We start from the raw sequence: 25,155 nt of genomic DNA on the forward strand, positions 1-25,155 counted from the left end.
AAAAAGAAGAATTCTATAAGGTGTGGGGAGCCAACAGAAGGCAGATATCATTCTTGCAGCCATCTTGAGCCATATACCCTGATAAGAGACTTGATTATAATAGCCTACAACAGCTGAGCACACTCTGATAACATCTTGGTTTAGATACCCAGGATTTTCCCTTGGGTGTGTGACTTAAGGGTATGACTTAGAGATCAGATTTAGAGATAAGACCTAAGGGCATGACTTAAAGGCATGGCTTAAAAGTGAGACATATAAAAGGCGAGAGGCAGACAGAAGAATTCAGTACAACTTAGAGTAGGAATTAGGCATTGAGGAAGAAGGATTATTAGTTATTAGGCACTTGGAAGATCATTAGACATTAGGCACTTAGCACTTGGAAGAAGTAACTTGGAACTTGGAGGCACTAGGGACTAGGAACTAGGGACTTGGAGAGAAGAAGAGAGACTGAAGAATAAATGGGATTGAATCACACTCTGTCTGGTCTTCATTCTTTGAGTCTGCCCTCACTCTCTCTCTCTCTTGCTGAACCCTGACCTGCAGACCTGAAGCAGCTTGGGGCAGTGCAGGCTCTAACAGTTTAGCCCCCAAGGCTTTTGGCAGTGCAGGCCCCAGCATTGACAGAACAGTCCAAGACATTTTGGCCCCCAAACGTAGGGCAGCTTGGGCCACGACAATAAGAGAAGCCAATTGCCTTTTACCCAGGAAAACATGAGTGCCACCTAGATGCTGGCACCCTAGGTTTAGAATCATGTAAATGTCCCTGCCTCATAATGCAGTCAAGGCTTTCTGGTAATGAATATTTCAACTAGTTCACTCTAAGCTAGAGCCCATTCCAGTCCTTTTAAACATTTATTTGTATAATTTGGAATGTGGGCAAGTGTCATGGTGTACGTAAAGTTCAGAGGAAAACTTGTTGGAGCCATTGCTTGAGTACTGGGAATCAGACTCAGGCCATTGGTGTACTGTGAGTGACTGTCCCCTGAGCCAAGCAACTAACATCCTGAGCCATAGCTGAGCCCATCTTGGAAAAGGTTATCACAGCTGGTTTACACCTCTTCCCCTGTCACCTGCAACCCCCACTTCTGCCCAGAGTATCCAACTGAACCCTACTAACTGGCAACTCAACATGTAGCATGGGGGATGGGGGTGGAGGGCTAAGAGGGAGGAGGCTACATCTCAGTGGTTACAGGGACACCCTAATCTTTGCTGAGCAGAGCTCTCCAGATACTGTCGTTAGTGAGGTAGTACCCACACACTTTTAAGTAACCCCTCGCCTAGGCTCTCTGGGGACACCTGATAGAGTTCACTGATTCTTTAGAGTGAAATTTGGTGGAACGTTGGTGGACTTTGGTGGAATCATGCTTTCGTGTGTCATTGGGACCTTTGGAGAAGGGGCAAATATGGCTTATGTCTCTCCTTGGGAAGAAGTTTTGGGAACATTAGATCCAGTGACTTTGTCCACTGAACCATCTCATGGACACCTAGAGGCCATCAGGTAGCCATCATTGACCCCTAGAGCTCATCCTCAGGTAGCCACCAGGAGCACTGCCCACCACAGCCCCAGGATTCAGCTTTCCTCCTGACTCTCCAAAGACAGCCAAGTTCCTGACCCTGTGTTGGGCCCCTCATCTCTCCTCCCCATCCATGCCATGGAAGGCAGGGACGTGGCTGCCCTGTCCAAACGCCGACCCACACACACTTTGCCCGCCTGGGATCCTGGCCCTTCTCCACAACGATGCCAAGGTGCCACCACCAGGGGACAGGGAGGAGACGCGGCACTTGGTTGCAGGGATGACAAGCAAAGGGGCCAGCAGAGGACAAGTGGCTCAGAGCCCTGGGCAGTCACTAGGGCGTGCCTTGGCCTTCGTGGAGCAGCCTGGGACCTCAAGCAACACTGGTGAGATGTGCTGGGTACACAACTGCCCTCCTGCCCTCCCATCACTCAGGCACGGTTGCTATGCCAGGGTGGCAGTTTGAGTGCTGGGCGCCAATCCGGGTGCCTGGTGTAGGAGGACTGTCACCTGAGACTACTGCTTTTGTGATTAGTCTCTTTTGTCCCATTAGGCTCCTTGCTGGGCCCCATTTTGGCCCTGTCTTGCGTCTTGAGGACAAACCTGAGCCTGGCTCAAGTTTCTGCAGCCTTGTGGGAGAGTCTAAGCCTGGCTCGAGTTTGAGGCCTGTCTTAGTCACTTCCATACCAGAATGACTGACTCAACAGGACCCGTTTAGGCGTTGCTGATGTAGAGCTTTGTCTTTGTCCATCACCCCATACCCTCTGTCACCCTTCTCTGCCCCCGAAATCCCTCCTCCCTATGCTCCGAGTTTATATAAACAAGAGGTTGTTACATTAAAGTTGAGTTCCTGTCTTGACAAGACTTCCGACCCCATGTTTCTTTGGGCCATTGACACTCACCATACCACCGCTCAGCCACAAGAGATGCAGCTGGACTAGGATCTCTCTCCTTTCACCTGGACCTGCTGGCTGCAAGACTCCCTGGACCCCATCTGTGCCTGGGAGCCATGGTGGGACCTCAGAGGACCAGCCTAGTACTGTTCCATGTGATGAGAGCATTCTCAGGGCTGGGCTCTGGTTCACTGCTTTCACACAGCATACCTGCCTCTCAGCTCAATGCCTTCCCTCACTCTCCATCTAACTGAAATGTGTAAACAAAGGATACAGGATGGCATTCAAGATGGCTCTCCTACCCATCACTTCATGCTCCATCACAGCCACACTAGCTAGCTCATTGGGGCACCATGATCCCCAGACATGACTCAGCCCCAGGGCCTTTGCACTGGCTGCACCCTCTCCTGGGGCACCTCTCTGGTCATGTGACTCCCATGTCTTCTTTCAAGTCTTCACTGCATGTGACCTTCTTGGTTACCTTGCAAATCTATGCTCATTATCCCAGGACCCCGTATTTGTGAGTTTATTTGCTCACTGTAATCCATGTATATCTCCAAATTAACATTTGTACAGTTATTCAAGCTCAGAAGCCAAAAATCCCAGTCTTCTGACCTGTGAGATGGAGAGGACTCGAAGTGCTGTTAGATGACACATTTTGGTGCATTCTGGGCAATGACATCACTGTTCCCCCAAGCATAGCATGGAAGTACTGTGCAGTGTTCCTAAACACAAGAAGGTCCTCATGTGTCTTATCTGAGAAAAACAATGGCCATGTTCCCTCAGGTCTAAGTTCCAATGCTGTTGGGCGTGAGTTCAACATTAGTCAGGCAAAATCATGCATATGTAAGGTAGCTTTAAAAACACACCACATAAGAAAGACAGGCAAAATAAGCTTCCTGGATCCGAAACCTAAGCATTCACCTTGAAACTTCTGGAGCATGTCACATTGTATACCACGCCAAGAAATAAGCAATACCTCCAAGAAGAACAATCAGAGACACCATCCAATCTTTACATCACAGGTTATCCACAGTTTAGTTCTTCTTAGAAGATAAAGTATTAACATTGTACATTGGGAAGCAATTGGACAGGATCATCGAATCCTGCTTGTCTCTGAACATCTGTGAACACAGGTGGGTTGGAGTAAAGGCAGCAGGTGGCTCTGAAGTAGCAACACGAAGCAAACACACCAAGGGCTAAACCAAATCAGCAGTCTCAAGACAGAAGAAGATGGTGCCAAGAACTGCTTTTGGAACTGGAGAGACGGTTCAGAAGTTGAGAGCACATACTGCTCTTGCAGAGAGGATCTGGGTTCAGTTCCCAGCACCCACGTCAAACAGCTCATAACCTCCTCCAAGTCTACAACTAGGGGATCCAATGTTTTCTTCTGACCTCTGCAGGTACATGCATACATGTGAAATGTGCTCACACAGACATACTCACATTCATGTAAATAATATTAATAAGTAAGAATTTTACATTCACTCATAGTATAACAAGAGACATAATCACCAATAGTGAAGTTGAATGCATAAATTTTCATCTCTGAGAAAATTCATCCTTCATCAACAGTCTCTCTAACAATGGTGTTACCTGGACTGTGTTACAGTGTGTCCTGATGAGGTCTTCCATTCTTACTTTACTAGACTATTTCACAGAATAAATCAGCTCATTCTAGTAGGGATTTTGTTTTAATCTCTCAGTTTTTATCCTAGCAACCCCTAGAGTTCCTGGTCATGATCTGCTCACAAATTCAGAATCAAATCCCAGTTCAATCTTAAAGTTCTTCTCGTTAGAAAAAGTAAACTCATTCTACTTTTGAGGGTTGAGACAGGAGATTCCTTTCTAAGGAGAATGTCACAAGAGGAAGCTCCCCCTTGTCCACAGTGGGCAGTGGAATAGAAACCACACAGAAGAGAAGAATATTGTCCAGGCTCCCTGTCTCCCCTTTGTGAACTCCATGACAGCCTGAAGGACTGTACAGGGAGAGACAAAAACCTAAGAGGACAATATTTACTACTGACTTTGGCCTCTGAGAGGCCAATTTGCTGAGTGCATTCTACAATCTGGGGATTGGATGTGGGCTGAGTGAGACAGAGGAATGGTAAGGGGGATGTAGGAGAAGACACACATGGAAGAAACAGTCACGTCTCTGTGTGGGCATCAGAGAAGCCTTCCTCCAACCTCCAGGAGGTTTCTAGCCGCCCATTTCTAACCTAATGGGAGAAGCCCTCAACAGCCCCATACCATCGCGCAGTCACTGACCTGGGCTAAGTGTCCATCGCTTTCCTCCCACTCCATGGTGCCTACAAACCAACTCTCTGCCAACTTCACTCTCCTCTATCACATCCACACAGAATTTCGAGGGAGTTGGTACCCAAGCCAACATCATTCTCTGGTCCCTTGAATCCCACATCCTGTCACAGCCTTACACTATAGTCCACAGAAAAGTGTGTTTCTGTCCCACATCACTAAGACACTAGACAGATAAAAGAGGGAGACAGAACTCAGGTGAAAGTGTTTACAACTGTCTCAGCAGAACATGAGCTACACCTTTGCAGACATTGCTGTTATCATTACCAGAATCATCTGGCCGCCTCCACAGCACTTGTAGAAGAGTTTTACTCCCAACCCTACATCAGGTTTCCTCATCTTCACTTGTAAGAAAATGAGATTTTTTTTCTCAGCACTTCCCTTAGAAAAATCTCAACCCCAAAGATGAGCAGCTGTCAGACTCTCATACAGAGTCTCAATGGAAAGTCTTTTCTTCCCTTGAGCTGGCAACTCACTCCCTATCTGTAGCATAGCATAATGTCTGGTGAAATGATAACTGTAATTAAGGCAGGTGTATGCACTCCTCCTTCTAGACTTCCTGCATAGCGCATTCATTCTCAAGAAAATTGAAGGTAGACATAATATTTTGACACACCACGTGAGCACCTGGTGAGGGAAACCAGATGAGGAAAGTTGAGTACTGGCGATGGTCACACGCGCGGTGTGTATGCAATGGCCACGCATGGTGTGTATCGCATCCTTCAGGCATGGGTCACAGCACACACTGAAAGACTAGTCACACACTGCAGCAAAATACTGGTGTTTTTGCTCCTAAGACCCAGTGGTCAGAATTTTAGAAACTCATGATCTACTGAGATCATCACTTTTCTTGTCTCTGTGACCAAAAGGAAAGGGAAGGGAGAGCGGTTTGCTTGGACTCACACTGTTTGAGGAGCTAGAACCCATCATGGCAAGGAAACACAGCAACAGAGGAGACAGCTCATGTCTGCTGCAGCAGGAACACGAGATTGTTTGCTCACATGGCTTATAGGGGAGTCAGGCTCACACAGGAAGCAGGGACAGCTATAAAAGTGAAGGACATCCCCCAGTGACCTGCTTCCTCCAGGTGGGCCCCACCTCCCAAAGCACTGGCATCAGCAGGAGACCAAGTGTTCAGACACATGCACATGTAAGAGACATTTCACATCCATCCATTCAGCATGGGTTTTCTGAGGGCAACCAGAACCTACACCTAGGCAATCTGGCTCCTGCCCATCCCCCCCCCGACCCCCAAACACCATACTCTGATAACTAATAAGATTAGCATCCAATGCCCTCCACATGAAGAAGACCTGGTATCTTAGGGTTTGTATTGCTGCACAAGCATCATGACCAAGAAGCAAGTTGGGGAGGAAAGGGGTTATTCAGCTTACACTTCCACATTGTTGTTCATCACTAAAGGAAGTCAGGACAGGAACTCACACAGGGCAGGAACTTGGAGGCAGGAGCTGATGCAGAGGCCTTGGAGGGGTGATTGCTTACTGGCTTGCTTCCCCTGGCTTACTCAGCTTTCTTATAGAACCCAGGACTACCAGCCCAGGATGGCATCACCCACAATGATCTGGGCCCTCCCCCACCCTTGATCACTAATTGAGAAAATAACTTACAGCTGGATCTCATGGAGGCCTTTCCTCAAGGAAGGCTCCTTTCTCTGTGATAGCTTCAGCTTGTGTCAAGGAGACACACAAACCCACCCGGTACACCTGGTGTTCCCTGTGTCACACTGCTTCTTACTCTAGAAGCTCTCGATCAACTGTGGAATTTGCGGAGGTACCAAAACATCTTCCACACAAGGAAAATGGAAAGGACAGCCTTCAAAGCCAAACAAACCAGGAAGCAAAACAGCATGGTGGTCAACTGCATCTCCTTCCCACTTTGATCTATGGAAGTTTTTGTTCAGACAAAAAGAGAAAGGGGTTTTTAAAATGAAGAAAGAAAATGAGTTTACCAAGTCTGGTGAGTAAGGATCAGAGAGGAAGAGTTGGATAAATGAAGGAAGATAGTGAGGTACAGTGTCCATGGCTGGACACTGTTGCAAATGTGTTCATTAATAATAACACTGTTGCAAATATGTTCATTAATAACACTGTTGCAAATATGTTCACTAATAACACTGTTGCAAATATGGTCATTAATAACACTGTTGCAAATATGGTCATTAATAATAAGAAGCAATGCCTGGGCAGACCCTGGAGCATGCACTTCCATTAGAAACCCAGGTCTTCCACCTGATTTCCACACCTGCAACCACTCACCCTTCCAGGCGTTCTTCATTGGAAAAGTAAAGGGAAATACGCACAGTAAAAACTTGACTCTATCTGTACCAATGACACTGAGCTAAAATGTTTGTGTTTGTCCTGTGTCCACTGCCTGAGGGTGTGGTCTCCATAACCCTCACAGCGGCCTGCTAAAGCAAGTACAGAGATCAGTCCATCTTAGGGCATCAGAAAAAAATGAGGTGGACAGAGGCCACTAACTTGACAAATCACATGAGTAGCAGAATGCGAAGAGATGCTGGTAGCCATCCCTCTTCCATGTAGCTGGGCTGGTGAACAAGAACATAGACAATGGTGGGCTCACACTCTGCCCCACTCTGCTGAATCATGGCTTCTCTGGTTCCCAGCTGGATGGAGTCTTTGCTTAGCCAGCCCCTTCAGCATTCAGGGTTGCAGGGCCTGGCCCAGCAGGAGTTAAACCTTCTGGTCATCTCTGGTTTTGTCAGACTTACAAGAGCAGCTCCGCTAAAAAATAGTAAAATGTTATTGCTTCCTGGGGGCCTACTCTATGCTCATTTCCGTAAGTCATCACATTATCCTATGGCACCAGTCTTCATATTAGAGTTAGAATAATTGGCCCAGAAAAATAAACAACCTGCCCAAAGTCTCACGGCTGGTAAAGAACAAGCTCTTGGAGACCAGGGTCCCTCTGTCGAGGGTAAGCACTTGTGAACACATTCTGTTCCACCTTTGCCTCTTCTGGCCCACCTAGTCTTTGCTTCACATTATCGATGCTGGGAGACCACGGCATATATCTCACCAACTCCACGCCCGCCACCTGCCCTACGACTGCAGATTAAATATTACTCAAAGGCAGGAGGCTCGAAGACGCAGCAGTTCATCTGTGGGTTCATCATCCACTGCACAGAAGAGCCAGCACCACATCTAGAAAACTAAATTCTTCTAATGACCTACTCTCTGGACAACTGATGCCCCACTGAGAGAATAGGGCTCAGGTCCCTCCTCTTCTTCCTTTTCTTCTTCTTCCTCCTCCTCAGCCTAAAGATGAACTCACACATTAAAATCTAGCCCCAACCAACTACTACCCAGATTCCTCTGAGATACCGGATGATGCATGAATTTGCCTGCAGAGTCTGGAACGAATCATAATTCAAGCAGTGTGGAGGGCAAGCTGACTCAGACTCTTGAGATAACTGAAATTGACCCATAACTCACCAGCCACTGTGGGAAATCACCTCCATAGCTAGAAATCAAATCACAGGACCCTACATCACAATCAGAATGTTAATATGGAACCTCAGGCATGCAAGGGCATCCTTAACAACTCTTGGTAACAGATACTCATTAGAGATCTCAGCTCTTCTAAATTAAAACATGAAATCTAGATATAAACCATAGAAATTTCAATTTCTCAGTTCCAGAGAACCACAGAAAACTCACACCATGGGAATACAGTGGTTCCCTGGAGCTTTGCGATATATCTTCGCAAATATTTCAACAGGAGCCATGAAGGAGGGAACCCAAAGAAAGGAGTGAATAGACCCATCAGAGCCCAACTGTAGGGGCGGGTCATTGGAGAAGCAGCAATTCTTCATGGACAATTTAAACCATCCCGTTTGCCAGCGGCCAGAGTCATCTGTCCTATGATGCAAAGTGCAGAATCCAATGGCACTGCAGGCTGACAACATCAGGGTCCTTCAATGAGAAATGCAGCAAAAGATGATGCATTAGCCAATCTCCTGTTACATCCTGCGGCATGTAAGGTGCCGCACTGATAGCGTCTCATCACTGGTTCTAAACCTCATTCAGTATCTACTTCCAGGGGATTAAGGGTCACTCAGTAGGCTCCAGGAGATTGTTACAGACCTCTCCCCTCTGCCATGGCCTGACAAACATGTGCCCCACCAGCTTTCTGCCTGCTCCTGACTAAATTCTTCTTAGACTAAGGAAGAGGGAGCCAGTCTTGGATTGCAGCCCAGAAACATCAGAGTGAAGTTGGAGACCAGATATCACAACTTGACAGCTTGCCTTCCTTTAACAGACTATATACTCAAACAGGAAACGTGGGACACTCTGAGTCAGTTCTGGAGAGATGGCTAGGTGGGGATAGCCACACAGCCAGGACAATCTGCATTTGGTTGTCCCGCAACCCACAAAACAAAGCTGGGTATAGTCAGGTATGTCTGCAACTGTAATACACAGGAGGTGGAGGCAGGCAGATCCCCAGAGCTTGCTGGCCAGCCAGTCTAGACAATCAGAGATGGAGAGCAGTTGAGGAAGATACCCAACATTTACCTCTGGCCTCCACATGAGTGAACACACACGTGCACTCACATGCACATACACTACACAGAAAAGCACATGTAGACATACACTACACAAACATACACATACAGCAGACATATGTGCAACCAACCTGCAACACTCAAAACCTCCCTGTGAGGAAGAGACACTCTGCCAATGACACAAAGATAATCAGCATCTTTTGTTTTGTTTTGTTTTTTCAATTAAAAAGCCTCTCCTGAGATTTGCCCTGGATACCATGACTCAGATGCTCACTTGGGTTCTGAAATCTGGTCGTTTATCATGAAAAGGTGCCTCATACAAAGACGCAGCACTTCTAAGTATGGCTAGCAAACTGGGAAGAAACTTGTTGCCTGCCAATTAGGAAGCTGATTTCAAAACCAGAGTATGCTACATAGTGACACCTTGTCTCAAAAACAATACAACAAAACCAAACACAGGGCTGGGCAGACCCTGTAGGTAAGAGCACCTCTGCAGGAGGACCCAGGTTCAGGTCCCAGAACCCACATCAATCAAGCAGCTTGTACACCAAGAGGTTACAAACACCAGTAACTCCAGTCCCAGGGATCCGATGCCCCTCCCCAGCCTCTGGCCTCCTTGGTCACCAGCATGCACACAGGGCACATAAATTCACATAGGCACATATATACACATAAACATTTGCTTAAATCAATGTACCTACAAAAACCCCAGGAACGTCCCAGTCTTGTATGTTACAGAAGCAAGAATGTGAGCCCGAATCAACCCTAGAGGAGAATCTATTAGTTTGCTGGTTGTTTGTTTGTTCTTGCCAAGGACTCCTGTACACGCATTTCAGATCACATTTGGAGTCTCCACCGAGGAACCATCTGATCTGATGATGACAGTGTTTTCTCCATCTTTGTGGCTTACATAAATTGAAGAACTTTCTTGGGCAAAAATAAGTTAAATAAGGGAGCTGGAGAGATGGCTCCTGAGGTCAAGGTGCATCTTGCTCTTCAAGAGGACACAAACTTGGCTCTTAGTACTCACACTAGATGGGTCACACCTATCTGTAACTCCAGCCTCACTGTATCCAATGCCAGGTATCTTCTTGCCTCCAAGGGCACATCCACTCTTGTACACATAACTATAGACAGGCAGATACACACACACACACATACACATAATGTAAAGAAATAAAACTTTTAAAAATTTTGATTAAAAAACAAACAAACAAACAAAAAACCGCCATTCTGTTTCACTGTATGAAGCACAGTGACCTATGGACAAGGAAACTGCCCTGGTCACCATGGTTACCACTCCAGCTGACCCTGTAGACGCCCCCAGGAAATGTCCTTCCCAAGTACATTAGTGCAGGTGGTCATAACAGAGAGGCAGAGGAGCCATGCAGGGTTCCCACAGATGCCTGTGACACGGTCCCAAATCATCCCTGGTCCCACCATTGGCTGAGGAAGTGACCTTTCTGAGCCGGTCATTATAGCAGCTTCCAGTGAAGTTCGCCTTAACAAAAACTACCTTCCAGCCTTGAGAAGACTCCCTTTGTCAGCATTCCCCAGTCTTGCCATTTAAAAGGCCTGGAGCTTGATTGAATGATGAAGGAAATACAAGGGAACTGCTTGACGGTCCTTTGATAACTAGAAGAAATCCCATAAGCTAAGCTGGAACTCAGTTAAGCTGTGCACAGAGAAGCCAGGCGACCCCGCAAGTGCCCTCACAGCTATGCTGCCTGCTGCCTGCGTGCTTTAGAAGGGTACCACTGGATACGGTGACATTCACTGGGTTCTCCCGCTACTTCTGTCTCTAGTCTCATGTCTACAACTCTGAGCAGAGCCACAACTAGAGAGAGACAAGCAAGGGAACCAAAGAGCAAGTTTTAAGTAGGCACCAACTCCCCTGCTGAGCCAGTGCCCCCCCTCCCAACCCCGACAGGCCTGAGCTTCTTCCAGGGGTGTCTGCAATTACAGAAGCAATCCCGACCCTTGCTACACACCAGCCATGCTCGGAAAAACATCGAAGCGAACAAGTCCTTTTGGAAAACAGCTATCAATATGACAAGAGAGTTGGGGGATCCTTAGGAAGAAAAGTTTTAGGCCAGTCATTAAGTTTGTGGGACAAAATCAGAAGCGGTGAGAAAACCCAAGAGAAACATTAGTCACAAGCCCTCACCCAAAACCTCACACAGGAACAACGCATATTGGGGGACATCTGTAAACATCTGCTGTGATCTGCCTCATCTTCAAAAGAACTTTCGGTGACAGATTATACACCCTCTTATTAATATTACTGAAAAGACAGGAAGACTGGACCAGAGGGTTTTTCAAACCCTGAGATGAATGAATAGCATTGCACGCTGGCCTGGGCTATCCCACTCAGACCATCTTTAGTTAACAATGTGACTCACACAGTCATCTTCAGAGAAAGCAGAGTGAGGAGGACCTCGGAGCATGTCTGTGGTGATGTTTGCCACCATGACCATATCCAGGTTCACCTAGGAGATAAGCCTGCAGGCACGATACCTTCAATAGGCTAACTGGGGTGGGGATCACTCTGAAAGTTGGCAGTTCCATTTCTTGGGTTGGGTCCTGGATTGCATAAAAAGGAAAAAGCCAGCTGACATACAATGTCACCCTGCTTCGTGGGTGCAGATGCCTCCCAAGCTCCAGGTCATCCCACCGGGATGGACTTCACACTCAGACAGTGAACCAAAACTAAGCCTTTCCCCATAAATTGCTTTGGTCAGGGTATTTTATCACAGCCATGACACAAGTGATTAATATACTGTCCCTAGTAAGACACCACCGCTGACAGTCCTATGTGTGTGGGCAATCTCTCTTGCTTCACTCACTTCCGTAGTCTGAAAACTCCCATCATGTTAGCAGGATAAAGAGTATGTAGTTCCAAACGTGTTTCGGTGAAGGGAAAGAACAGTAGCCAAACTCTCCAAAGCCAGCCAAGCCCACCAGACACCCCCAAAGACTTAAGCAAACCATGAGACTGACCTCCACATCCCAGTAAAGCTGAACATGGTGCTTACACAACGGGGAAGGGGTGGTGGTGTGAGTCCGTCCAGGCGCATGAGCAGAGCCGGGGCACCGAAGAGCACCAAGTACTTCACATAGAAAAAGAGCACTTGGGCCAGCGCCAGTCCTCCTGAAAGACAACAGACCTGTCAGTCACAGCAGTGTAAGACAGCAGGTTCCTGGGGCCGCCCTGCTTCTCCACTGGCCTCTCCTTGCCTTCCACAGTCTTGGGCATTTTCACTTGATCCTTTGTTGGTCCTGTTTGGGGAAGCTTAGGGGATGCAGCCTCACTTGGGGAGAGTGTGTAAGTGTGAGAGTGTGTATGTGTGTGTATGTATGTGTGTAAGAGTGTGTGTCAGTATGAGTGTGTCAGTATGTGGGTGTGTGAGAAGATATGTGTGAGTGTGTTATGTGAGTGTGTATGTGTGAGTATATATATGAGAGTGTGTATGCATGTATCAGTGTGTGTGCATGTGAGTGTGTATACATGTGTGTGTGTGAGTCTGTGTGTGTGCATGTGTGTGTGTCCATTTCAGGTTAACCTTGAATGTCTTTTCTTATGCACCATCCTTGTGGGTTTTGTTTTACACTTATTCATGTGTGTGTGTGTGCGTGTGTGTGTGTGTGTGTGTGTGTGTGTGTGTGTGCGTGTGTGTGTGTGTGTGTATATACATGGAGGTCAGAGGGCAACTTGCAGGAGTCAGTTTTCTGAGATTGAACTCAGGTCCCTGGGTTAGATAGCAAGTACTTTTACCCATATGTCATCTTGATGGTGCCACCATGCTTTTTTTTTTTTAACTCTTTATTGATTCTTTGTGAATTCACATGTTGCACCATAATCCCACATATCTCCCCATCCCTCCATATCTACCTTCCATCCTTGCAACCTCCCCTAAAAGAAAACAAACAATAAGCAAACAAAAATCTCACTGTGGGGCTGCAGTTCATCACAGTGTATCACTTTTTTGGCCAAACAACTGGACTTGCTAATGTTCATTGCAATGAGTCACTGGTCTGTTTCAAGGCCTCTGGCTTCTGCTGCACCATCAATACTGGATCCTCACTGGGACTCCTCTCAGATATCCTGTTGGTGCCCTGTGCTGGGAGATCTCGATGCTTTGGGTCTGCAGGGCTGGCCCCTTCATGTGCTCTAACAGTTCATAGATAGAGCAGATGTTGGGGTGGGCCAGCTCAGAGCTCTGGATCTGGCCTGGGTGGTAGCTGAGTTGCTCTGCCTGATAGCTCTCCTATTCCCACCAGCTCTCCAGCACTGCCCAGGCAAAGGGCAGAGCCAGCTCACCAGAGTGCCATAGTTAGCAATGGGCAGGGCCAACTCTCTCACTGGCATGCCCTAAGGGGCCAGCTCTCCTGCACACACATCAGGCACCGGGGCCAGTTCAACTGTGCTTCCCAGGCAAGGTGTGGGGCTGCTCTCCTGAGTGCTGCAGCTAGTGAGGGCTGGGCCAGCTCTGCACAGCCCTCAGCACGGCCTTAGGCAGCAGCCCAGATCAGAAATGTCTACATGGCCTTTGGTGGTAACAGATCCCCACTCCAGGGCTATGAACCCCGATGTGCCCCTTGGCAGCAGCACAGACCAGGACCTCACCAGGGCCTCAGGCAGAATCACTGGCTCTCACACCAGGTTTTCCCCCACCACCCTCAAGTCTCCAGTTCTGCTACTCTTCAGTGGGCACACATCTTTCTGCTTCTTTCTCTCTTCCATTTCTCCACCATTTACTGGCTCATCTTAGTGGTCCCCAGAGCCTCTGAGTGTCTGGGGTGGTAGCACCAGGTGGGGTGGTTTCTAAGGAATGCTTAACTCAAGGCCACCCAAGGCTCTTGGAGACAGGAAGCAGGGAATGTTCTGGTCCCTGTTAATCAGAGGACAGCTCAGGAGGAGGGATGTCCTGACTTCATTTCTGACACTGTTTCTTACAGGTGCTGTTCTAAGGCTTAGGAATCAAAATCAGTAGCTGAGTCTACGTCTCTCAGAGTTGTCGGTCTGTGCAAAAATCTCATCTTTGATTGGTACTTTTCATAAACAACGGGGATAAAGAAAGAATTCTGTGTGGGCGTTTAATATAACTGTGGCCGGATCTAACTGAAGACAACTGGGGTTTCTTTTTACTCCAGTATGGATGAAAAATGCGAGCCACATGTATTGATAACCAGGCAGCACAAGCTCTATTTACCTGCTGGTGAATGTTTCTAATGGATTAAGGTGTATGGGGGGGCTGATGGTACACACCATTAATCCCAGTACTTCAGAGGCAGAGGCAGGCGAGGGTCTATGGGATTAAGGACAGCCTAGTCTACATAGCAAGTTCTAGACCACCCAGATATGCCTAATAAGAACCTATCTAAAACAAAGTAAAGATGCATGGGACAGGAATGGTGGCTCAGTAAAGTGCTCACTATGCAGGCATGAGTGCCTGAATTTGTATCCTCAGCACCACATGAATGCTTGCAATTCAAGGCATTCAGGAGATGGAGATAGATGCCCTAGAAGACAGATCCCCAAGTCAAGCTGTCTAGCTACAGTAGATGAGCCAATGAGTCCTGGGGTCAAGTGAGAAAACCCATTTTAACATACCAGGTGTGCACATATGCAAACATACAAAAAAGTTTTAAATATATGAAAGGATAAACTAGACCTCTCCTTGACAATTTACTGACTGGTTTAGAAACATATAAGGGAAAGAATATGGTGCTTTTTATAGCATTATGTTTGCAAACATTCTGTTAATTTTTGAACAGTTGTGTTTGCACCTGTGGATTGACCCTCTGCCACTATACTCGGGATTCATAGGAGCCCAGTGAATGGCACACCTCCTTCCCCTTAACCAAAAACGTGGCCTTCGCTCGTAAGATTTAGTCCAAAGCTTTAGGTCAAACTGAAGGATTCTGCCAGATTCTCTTGGACATACAACTGGCAAGAAAGCAACATCCGAATCTAAGTTGCAGAATTTGCCCTGTTAGAATATATAAACTGAGTAAGTTCTCAGCAAGTTCAGAAATACAGAATCTGAATGTATGTTCATACTTGCATCATCACTAAGCTTATATTTAAGATATTATCTCAGCAGGAGTTATTGATGTTTCTCTAATCTTATTCATTTTCCTTTTGAAATCTATACATGGGTTTGCACACTTTCCGTTTGCATATTCAGCAGGCATGTGGAGGAGTGCTGGGCTGCAGACTAGAGGTCAAGTCAGGTGGGCCAGACTCTGGGGCCTCACAGCCAGTCTCATTACAGCCTCACTTGTCCTTTCCTTCTGTTTCCACGTCCTGCCCCTCCTCTTCTTAGCAAAATCCCATTTATCCTTCAGAGCCCAGCTCCAGTTGACCTCGTCTTATTCACTTAACATTTCTACTGATCACCAATTCCCTGCTGCATTCCAAGAAACACAGGGGTACAGAATCAAGGTGCCTGCCCGTTGAGCACTGAGGACAATAAAACAGAGCAGTATTAGAACTCACGGCACCAGGACAGGAAACAATCTAAAAACAGCGGCTCAGAACACCTACTTCATATTGTGTGCTTGTGTGCCAGGCCTGGTTCTAGATGCACGATACATATGAATGGGTGTTCATGCCTTCCTGGGGGTTACATCTACCAACGATCAACAGGAAATGGCATGAAAGTTAATTCTGCATGGAAGCTAAGGGAGGTGTGGCACATAGTATTTCCCAACAAGGATAACAACATTTCCCCCAACATGCTCTTCTGTGATGTGACCTTGCCTCTCACCCATAAGTGGTAAGATGGAGCAGGTCACATAGCACAGAAGAGTACTGTGTTATGTATTAGATAACAAAGCTCCCAAAAAGCTCATATTTTAAAGAGTCAGTTGCCAGTTGGTATCATTACTGGTAGGTGGTTGTACTTTTAAGAGATGAGAGGAAGTTAGGTCATTGAGGCATGCACTCAAAAGGAGGAAGTTAGGTCATTGGGCACACTCTAGATGGGGATATTAAGATCCCAGGCCCTCCCCTTCTCCCTTCCTCTTTCTCCTTCTCTCTCGCTCTCTTTATTCTGCTCTCATTCTTTCTAACATGTTCCCTCATTCTCTCATTTCCCAGTCACCATGAACTCAGCAACTTTCTCTGCCATGCACTCACTCCCTCAACATGGGCCCAAATATAATGGGACCATGCAACCAGAGACTGAAACAAAACAAGCCCTTCCACTTTTTAAGTAGACTGACTCTGGTATTGTGTCATAGTAACTAAAATCTGCCTGGTGCTGTTTCAAATCTAGTTACAGCCTTTAGTGACCTGGTCCATTACACTTCCTGTCTCTTAGAATGCTCATTCATGAGATAGCCCCTCTTGGAACCCAATTTCTGCACTACATAAAATGTAGTAAAGATATTCAGGTGGGCAGTACCAGCTGAGTTCCCAGCCAACAATCAGCCTCAGTTGAGTGAGAGCCATCCTGGATATTCTACACACTTGGTCCAACTCAGCTAATGTCTGGCTGCACCATAAGAGAGAACCCAGAACTACCTAGCGGAGCCCATTAAGAGACAGAATGGCAACAAGGAGAAAGCCATTGTTTTGAGCTGGGAAGCTCTAAGATGGTGATTCAGCCACTGGATCAGCAGACAAGAAAAGCAACAAGAAAACACCCCAGGGGAGGAAAGGAATACTTCTCAATGCTGAGGTGGCAGACACTGCATTTTTAACATGGAGTCAGGGTAGTCTTGAGGAACATGAAATTGCTTCAGTGAAAACTTGCAGGGAGTTAAAGGGCAGCTGCACAGCCAGCTGCCTCCTCTCAGGCTCTCACTGTACTGAGTACAGTGTGTTCTGTGACTTTCACATTAGCCCACAGTTATGCATACTCATGGCCATCCACCTAGATCACAAACTGCTTCAGAGCAAAAGGAATGCCTCACACCCTCTGCATCCCCAGCTTGTGTTTCACAAATACCACCTTGGAGAGTAGCTGGATTAATATGTCACTAACAGTGCGAGGCCTTGCTGTACTCTGGAAACTGGGTTGACGATGTAGCATCAGTTCAAAAGGTTGGCTCCCTACTGAAGCTCAGGCTGCTGCCAGATTAGTTCTCTGTGGATTTGGAACTTTGAATTCTCAGTTTAAAAGAATGCAAGTAGGAAGCAAAAACCCAACAGAAGCCCTGCACTGCCCAGAGCTGCCTCTGTTACTCAGCATGCTTCAGTGGCCACCACCCACCATCAGGGCTGCCAACTCAGCCTGTCTAGGAAAAAAAAATATATGGCTTCCCACCCACCATAAAAATCAGGGCTGATTTCAAGATGGCAGGAGGTGAATGTTAAATTCTACAGAGAATGCTGACAGAGAAAAGGTCTAGCTCAGCTCCCTGAAGCTCAGTCCTTCCACAACTACACACCTGCATCCTCAGTCTCTCTTTTTGTCATTACTCCACTATTAACTGACATAAAGAAGCTAGCAGCCAGGCAGTGGTGGTGCATGCCTTTAATCCCAGCATTTGGGAGGCAGAGGCAGGCGGATTTCTGAGTTCAAGGCCAGCCTGGTCTACAGAGTGAGTTCCAGGACAGCCAGGGATACACAGGGAAACCCTGTCTCGAAAAACCAAAAGAAGAAGAATAGGAAGAAGAAGAAGAGGAGGAGGAAGAAGAAGAGGAGGAGGAAGAGGAGGAGGAGGAGGAAGAAGAAGAAGGAGAAGGAGAAGGAGAAGGAGAAGGAGAAGGAGAAGGAGAAGGAGAAGGAGAAGAAGCAGCTAGCAACTGGCTTCCAGCTCTAGTGTGCACCTCCCTCCCTCCTTTCCTATCTCTCTCCTTCCTTTTCCCTCCCTCTCTCTCTCCCTCTTCCTGTGTCCTCTTCCCCTCTCCATGCTTTTCCATGTCTCCTTTCTTTCTTGCCTTCCTTCCCTCCCCCTCTCTTCCTCTCTCTCTTTATCCCTCTCCCCTTTCTCCTTTCTCTCCTCTCTCCCTCTCTCTCCCACTATCTTCTCTCCCTCTCCCCCTCATCTCCATGACTCCCTCCCTCTCTGTTTAGGCACACACATGCCACAGTACACATATAAAGGCCAATGAAGACTCTTGTGTTGGTTCTTACATCCTACCTTGTTTAAGACAACGTTCCTTCATTATTTGCATTGGCATATGCCAGGCTTCCCAGCCTGTGAGCTTCCAGGGATGTTCCTGTCTCTGCCTTCCATCTTCTCACAGGAGTGACAGGTGTGCAGTAAAGTGTGGGCTTTATGTGGGCTCTGGGGATTTGAACTGGGGTCTCCACACTTGTACTGAAAATGCTCTACCATCTGAACCATCCCCCAGCCTACTAGTTCTCACATGAGTGGCTAGAGTTCTGCACTGGGGGTTGGGCATTGGAGGAAGTAGAGACCAGGCTCACTCCACTTTCCTGCCCTGAGTCTCTCAGCCTCACTGATCTCGTTTTCCATTTAACCCTGTACTGGTTGGGTTTTGTCAACTTGACACAAACTAGAGTTACCTGGGCGGAGGGAACCTGGGCTGAGGACTTGACTTCATTGGATCTGTCTGTGCATATGTCTGTGAGGTATTTTCATGATTACTGATTGACATGGAGAGGGCCCATCCTACTGTGGGCACAGTGCCCCTGAGCAAGTGCTGGACTGTATATGAAAGCAGGACGAGCAAGCCGTGTTCTCTGTTCTTGACACCGGTTTCTTCTCTCAGTTATGGGCTGTAATGTCGTATGGACGCTAAATAAATCCTTCCCTCCCCAAGTTGCTTTTGTTCGTGATGTTTATCACAGCAGTGACCACCAAACTAGGGCACTAATTTCCTAGGTCTTTGCCCACATTCATTCCTGTGCTAATGGTTCTACATCCTCAATTTTGACTCTCAAAATTCTACCTTTCTTCTAGGCATCGCCTAAATGCCATAATCTCTTAAAGTTCTTCTACATGTCCATGCCAAAATAGCCACATGTTATTTTGCAAGTAAATAGCATATTACATCTTTCTATAAGATCTTCAGGGCAGAGATCACAGTAGGTGTTACAGGCTGAGTGTGAAATGTCACCCACGGGTTCTGGAATTTGAACACTTAGCTCCCAGCTGGTGGTTGTTTGAGGAGGTCGTAGAGCCTTAGGAGAGAGTGAGTCTCTGGGAAGTAGGCTCTGTGGCTCACAGTCCAGTGTCAGTTCTGGCCCAAGCTCTCTACTGCTTCCCAAATGCCAATTCAATGCAACTATCCCCTCAGACACCACAGCCACAGTGATGAGGCACTTAGGCCACCATGCCTTCCTGCCACAATAGTCTATGCCCTGATCCATGATCCAGAATAAACCCCACCTCCTGTAAGCTCTTTGTGTCAGACATTCTGTTACAGCAGTGGGAGGAGTTACTAAAACAGCTGGCCTCCTTATGTCCTCCTCACTGGCACCAAACATTGCCTAGAGAATGGTGGAGATGAGCAAGGGGAATCTTCTCCAAGGATAAACTCAAATAATTAGCTGCATTTGATATATAATAGTCTGATGTTTGTGTTCGCCCAGCAATATGCCATAGTACTGGCCTCATATGGCACATCAAAAAGCAAAGATTTGCAGGGACTCGGTGCCCCTTGTAAGTCTCTGGGCTATTCAAAAGTAGAGACTTGAACACCACTGGCTTCATAAAAACAAAACAACAACAACAAAAACACCAACGACATCTTCCCCCAACTTCCATGAGATGCCACTTCCCAAAGTGATCTCTCTACATATGATTCATAAACATTTTATGTTTTTCTTTCATTAGTGACAGAATTTTTTAAAATATAAATTTTATAAGCTACATAAAACCTTGTGTTTTACCTTTTAACTAAACATTTAAACATTTCACATACACTATCTGTCTTCTATGTTATACATGTGGACACAGTCCTCACCCAGCCATGACATGTCACTTTGCAGAGACCTTGGCATGTGCTTTTCCTGACTATCAGATTACAGATGCTCAAAGCCCAAGCCAGATGGCTGAACATCGGGGGTTTCCAAGCAGCAGCTGCTCACTACAGAGCACCTTGTCCACTCAGGCCACTCAGTGTTACGTCACCGGGCCATCTCTATGTCACACAGAGCATGGGAGGGTGGGGTGGATGGGTGATCTTTTGAATTGCCAGCTCCTGAGCAGTTTAAAGGAATCTACAAGTACCTCATATAACAAGCCCTTCATGAGCCATAGAAGTGATCAAATAGTGTTATGTCAGTCAAGGGTTGAGGAAAGACGCTCAGCTCAGTTAAACAAACTACAGATGTGAGGAACATGCCTCCACATAAGAATGTCATATGTAACTAGCCAACAGCTGGAGGGGATGAAGATGGAAGTGATTAAGATATAGTTCTTGATGTCCTAGTCAGAGTCATCAGGCAAGAGGAAAAATAAATGAATCCGAATTGGACAAGTCGGTTTGTCACTGTCTGAAAATGACATTACCTCAGCTGCAGAGATTAAGAACCACAAAAACAAACAAAAAACTAGTAAAACTAGTCATCAAATTCAGAAGGCTAGAGGGACACAAACATCCCAAAACACAGGGCCGGGAACACAGCACAGCACTAGAGTGCTTGTCCATCACACGTGGGGCCCTCGGTTCAGTCCCCATAGACAAGCCAGGTACTCTCATCAATGATAGTTATCAGAATAAAAATTAAGAAATCAACAAGATTTACAATAGCTACAAAAAATACGTTTTACCAAAGTCATAAAAGACTTTGACCATGAAAACTATAGAACAGTACGAATTAAACTGAAGAGGGAGGGAAAGGAAGGAAAAGAGGGAAAAGTGAAGGGGAAGAGAGGGAGGGAGGGAGGGAGGGAAGGAGGGAAGGAGGGAGGGAGGGAACAAAAGAGGGAGGGAAAGAGGGAAGAACAGAAGGTATCCCATGTTCAAGAACTAGAAGAATCAATATTGTTACAATACCCATACCACTCAAAGTAAGGCTCAGTGTACTTTCTACCAAAATACCAATGGAATTGTTCACATAGCTAGAAAAAATATACATAATTTGTTTGGAACTTAAAAACACTCCAAATAGCCATCATGGCGAAAGATGAACAATTTTGAAGGCATTATACTATCTGGCTTCAAAACATACTACAAAGCTATAGCCATCCAAAGAACATGGTATTACATAAGACAGACACAGAGACCATTGGACTAACTGGTCTTGTACTAGGAACACACAGTGGGAAATGGCGATCCTCTCAACAAATGGTACCTGGAATGGATATTCTCCTGGAGAGTGAAGTTAGATATGTATCGCTCATTAATTTCAAGAACTCAAATGCAGTCAAGGCCTAACTGTTAGACATGAAAATTGTAGGGAAAAAGAAAAAACACAGGAGAAATTCTTCAGGATGTTGAGACCATTGATTGAGGATATTTTTAGACAAGACCCCAAAATACAGAAAGCAAATGCTCAAACAGACATATAGGATTACACCAGATAAACATTTCTACTCATTAATAAAAACAATGATTGGACCAAAGAGACAACCTGCAGAAAGAGAAGATGTTTGCAGACTGTCCATCTGGCCAGATGACGTAAAGAATTCCAAGAACTCAGTAACAAAAAGGCAAACCAGTTAACAATAAACATTAAGCTGAAGTGGACACTTCTCAAAGAAGATACGCAGGTGGCCACTGGGCGTGCGGGGAGATGTTAGCATTGGTGATCGTCATGGGACTGCAAATCAAAACCAGAGCGCTACCACCCCACTCTGCAGAGAATGGCCATGACCCTAGAGACAGACAGTTGCATGTGGTGGAGAAAAGGGAACATGTGTGTGCATTGCCTGTGAGAGTGAAAACTTCTGCAGCATTACGGGGACGACAGGAGTTCCCCCACCACCACCACCACCACCATGGCTGAAAGAAGAGCTAGCATGACCTGGAAATCCCACTCCTGCCTCTAAATCCAAAGGAAATCAGGGAGACATGAGCACCCAGTGCTTACTGCAGTGTCATTGACATCACTCGGAAATGGAGGGAGCGTGGGGAAGAAAAACAAAGCATGGAGTGTGTGCACCGTGGAATGTTGCTCATACCAGAAGAATGAGCCCTGTCACTTGTGACATGAGTGGTCCCATGTTAAAGGAAATGAGGGGGTGCAGGAAGACAAACACATACCCTCATCACATGCAGGAAGACAAACCAAAGGAAATAAAAATAACATAAAATAAAAATAAACATCTTCAACATAAAGAAATAATAAACATTTATAAATATCAGATACACATGAATCAAAACACAGTCTAGTAACTTATAGATACATGTAAGTTTATGTTTTTATATATCAGTTTAATAATCTAAGCATTAAAAAGATAGTCCCTACTCCTAAAATGGCTGTAGATATTCTATGTAATCAGCCATAGACATTATTAATGAGGTATTAATGACAAGGCAAACTGTGGCCAGCAGTTGACCCTCGGTGCCGGAAAAGAAGGTTGGTCCCAGGAACCTAACTGCATCTGTCCTGTGAGCAGTTTCAGAGCTCCTAAGCCTGCTTCTAAGAAATGCTGATGCAGACGATGACAACGACAACCTACCCTCATCCATATCTTCTGCTTTCCACATTTTCAGCGGGAAAATCCAGAAATAAAGAACTCAGGAGACATAAGTTGCAAGCTACCCTCAGCCTCATGTGGAATCTCAGGTTACCCAGTCCATCCTGCCTGGGTTGCCAGTTACTTCTTTATCCCATGTATCCAAGCTGTAGACAGTACCCAGACATTACTCCCTTCCCTGTCTGGTTAACCAATTGACTCCCATGGTATCACAAACTTTGTAGATCTTATTAAATGCTAGCCAACCTTCATCAAATGTCCCATCATCCTCCTTAAGCAAGTATTGTGCCACCTCACGATGTGACAAATGAGAACACTACGATAAGACACTTGAGGGAGACCACATTCATGTAGCATTAATTGCACTAAATTGTTTGTGTGTACAAGTATGTGTGTTTATGTCCCTCTATGTGTGTGCATGTGTATGCACACATAACTGCATAGAACACATACATCAATATCAAGTGTCTTCCTCAAGAATTGTCTACCTTGTTTTCTGAGACAGAATCTATCACTGGACCTGACCCTTGCTGATTTGATCAGTGAACCCGAGGGTCTCCTTTCTCCACCTGAGTGCTGAGGTTACACGTCACTAATCCAGGGGATCAAACTCGGGTTTCCAGGCTTACACAGCAAGCATTTCACCAACTGAGCCAGATCCCCAGATCCCCAGATCCCACACTGGGTGATACTGTTGTAATTGTTTCCTGTCAGTCTCTTGGTGAGCCTAATTTGTAAATGAACCTTTATGATAGGCACGTACATTCAGGAAACAGCACATTATGCATAGCACTTAGTACAATCCAAGGTTTGCAGTATTCACATCTCTCCTGGATATTATCCAGTGTGAGTGAAAGAATGAGAGAAGGAAGAAAAATATAATACAGAAGTGCTGGGGGGGCGCCATCAGGGCTTCCAGGGTGGCAAATATTAACACAAGTGCTTTACAAGGGAAGCAAGAGCAGACTCCATAGCTCCAGAGCAATGGTGGGGACAACCTGCTCTATAATTCCTGATGAGTGCAGGTTCCCAGAGAACAGGAAGCCAGGCTGTGTCTTACGGTGGTGCTTGGTAGCCAGGCAGAAGGGACAAAGCAGGGTCCCGGAGCTCTCCTAGTGGGTGTCGGAGCTGCTTCAGTAGGGCACAGACAGTCCTGCCCCAGAACTCACACATCTGGCTAACTACTGACAGGCATATCAAGGCACACAAAACAGAGAAGAAGAAAAGAAATATATAAAAATAAAAACCACTCAAGTCAAGTCATCAGCTGTGACTAAGGGAAAGGCCCAGGGGTTGCAACTCTGTTGGTCTTTTTACATCTTAAACTACAGGACAGATAGACACTTATAGCGTCTTCATCACATTTTACAAGTCCCGTGTGTGTGTGTGTGTGTGTGTGTGTGTGTGTGTGTGTGTGTGTGTAGAGGTGTCTCAGTCATTAGGCGCACTCACTGCTCTTACAGGGCACCTGGACTCAGTTCCCAGCACCCACATGGAAACTCACAACCATCTGTAACTCCACTTCCGGCAGTTCTGACATCTTCTGGCCTCCAGGGGCACTGCACACACATACACATAATTTAAAATAAATCTTTTAAAATTTAAGATTGTATTCAATCTTAATTTGTAGTAGTGGTACCCAGCAGCCATCAGAGGAGAGGAATCTACCAGCTGAGCCAGCTGACTTGCCAGACTGAGGCCCAGTCCCAGGGTGGACATGAAGCCTGCGCCTGTATGTAAAGGGCCAGAAGGCTGGGCAACCAACTAGTGTTTAATGCCAAAGGAGGGTATTGTATGCAGGAAAAAGCAAACACAGAGAACAGTCTGGAGGTCCTCACCAAGCCAGCCTCAAAGAACAAAACTGCGAGAAACAAGGGAGGTGCAGATCAGCACCTGGGAACAGCAGCCCCTTCCTGACTCAAGCTCAGTGAAGACAAGACACTCAGAGACGCCTCACCTAGAAGAGACAGAGGTGAAGAGAGGACAACCAGGACCTCAGCCGCCAAGAACCCAAAGGAAGATCTCAGTCAAGGTTAAGAAGGTCAGTTGGGCCTCATGTCTGTGTCCCGAACAGGACTTCAGCAGCTGTGTCTAACCCCTCAGGGTCTGCCGTCACTCTCCTCACGTGGCGGGAGAAAGTGATGAAACTGAAGCCCTCTATTCCCAGCAGCTAAAAAACAAATTTCTCCCAGGTAATTGTGTCTTCTGCCGAGATACTTCTAACCCTCCGGCTAATTCTCTCAGGGTCAAAAGGAACAAAATTAACTCAGAGGAGTGTTGACTCCCAAGCTGCTCACTCTCTGGGTACTAAATGTGGCAA

At 46.4% G+C, this 25,155-nt stretch overlaps 1 protein-coding gene across 3 annotated transcripts in view; it reads right to left on the minus strand.

Moving 5' to 3' along the window:
* Hhat (hedgehog acyltransferase) overlaps nt 1–25,155 on the minus strand; it is a 249,454-nt gene that overhangs the window by 158,152 nt on the left and 66,147 nt on the right. For all 3 annotated transcript variants that reach the window (XM_034513689.2, XM_076941633.1, XM_076941634.1), the window contains one exon: nt 12,267–12,417. In XM_034513689.2, coding sequence (XP_034369580.1) covers nt 12,267–12,417 — 151 coding nt within the window. The remainder of the gene's footprint in view (nt 1–12,266; nt 12,418–25,155) is intronic.

Source organism: Arvicanthis niloticus, chromosome 10 (assembly GCF_011762505.2).
Source record: "Arvicanthis niloticus isolate mArvNil1 chromosome 10, mArvNil1.pat.X, whole genome shotgun sequence".
Lineage (NCBI taxonomy): Eukaryota > Metazoa > Chordata > Mammalia > Rodentia > Muridae > Arvicanthis > Arvicanthis niloticus.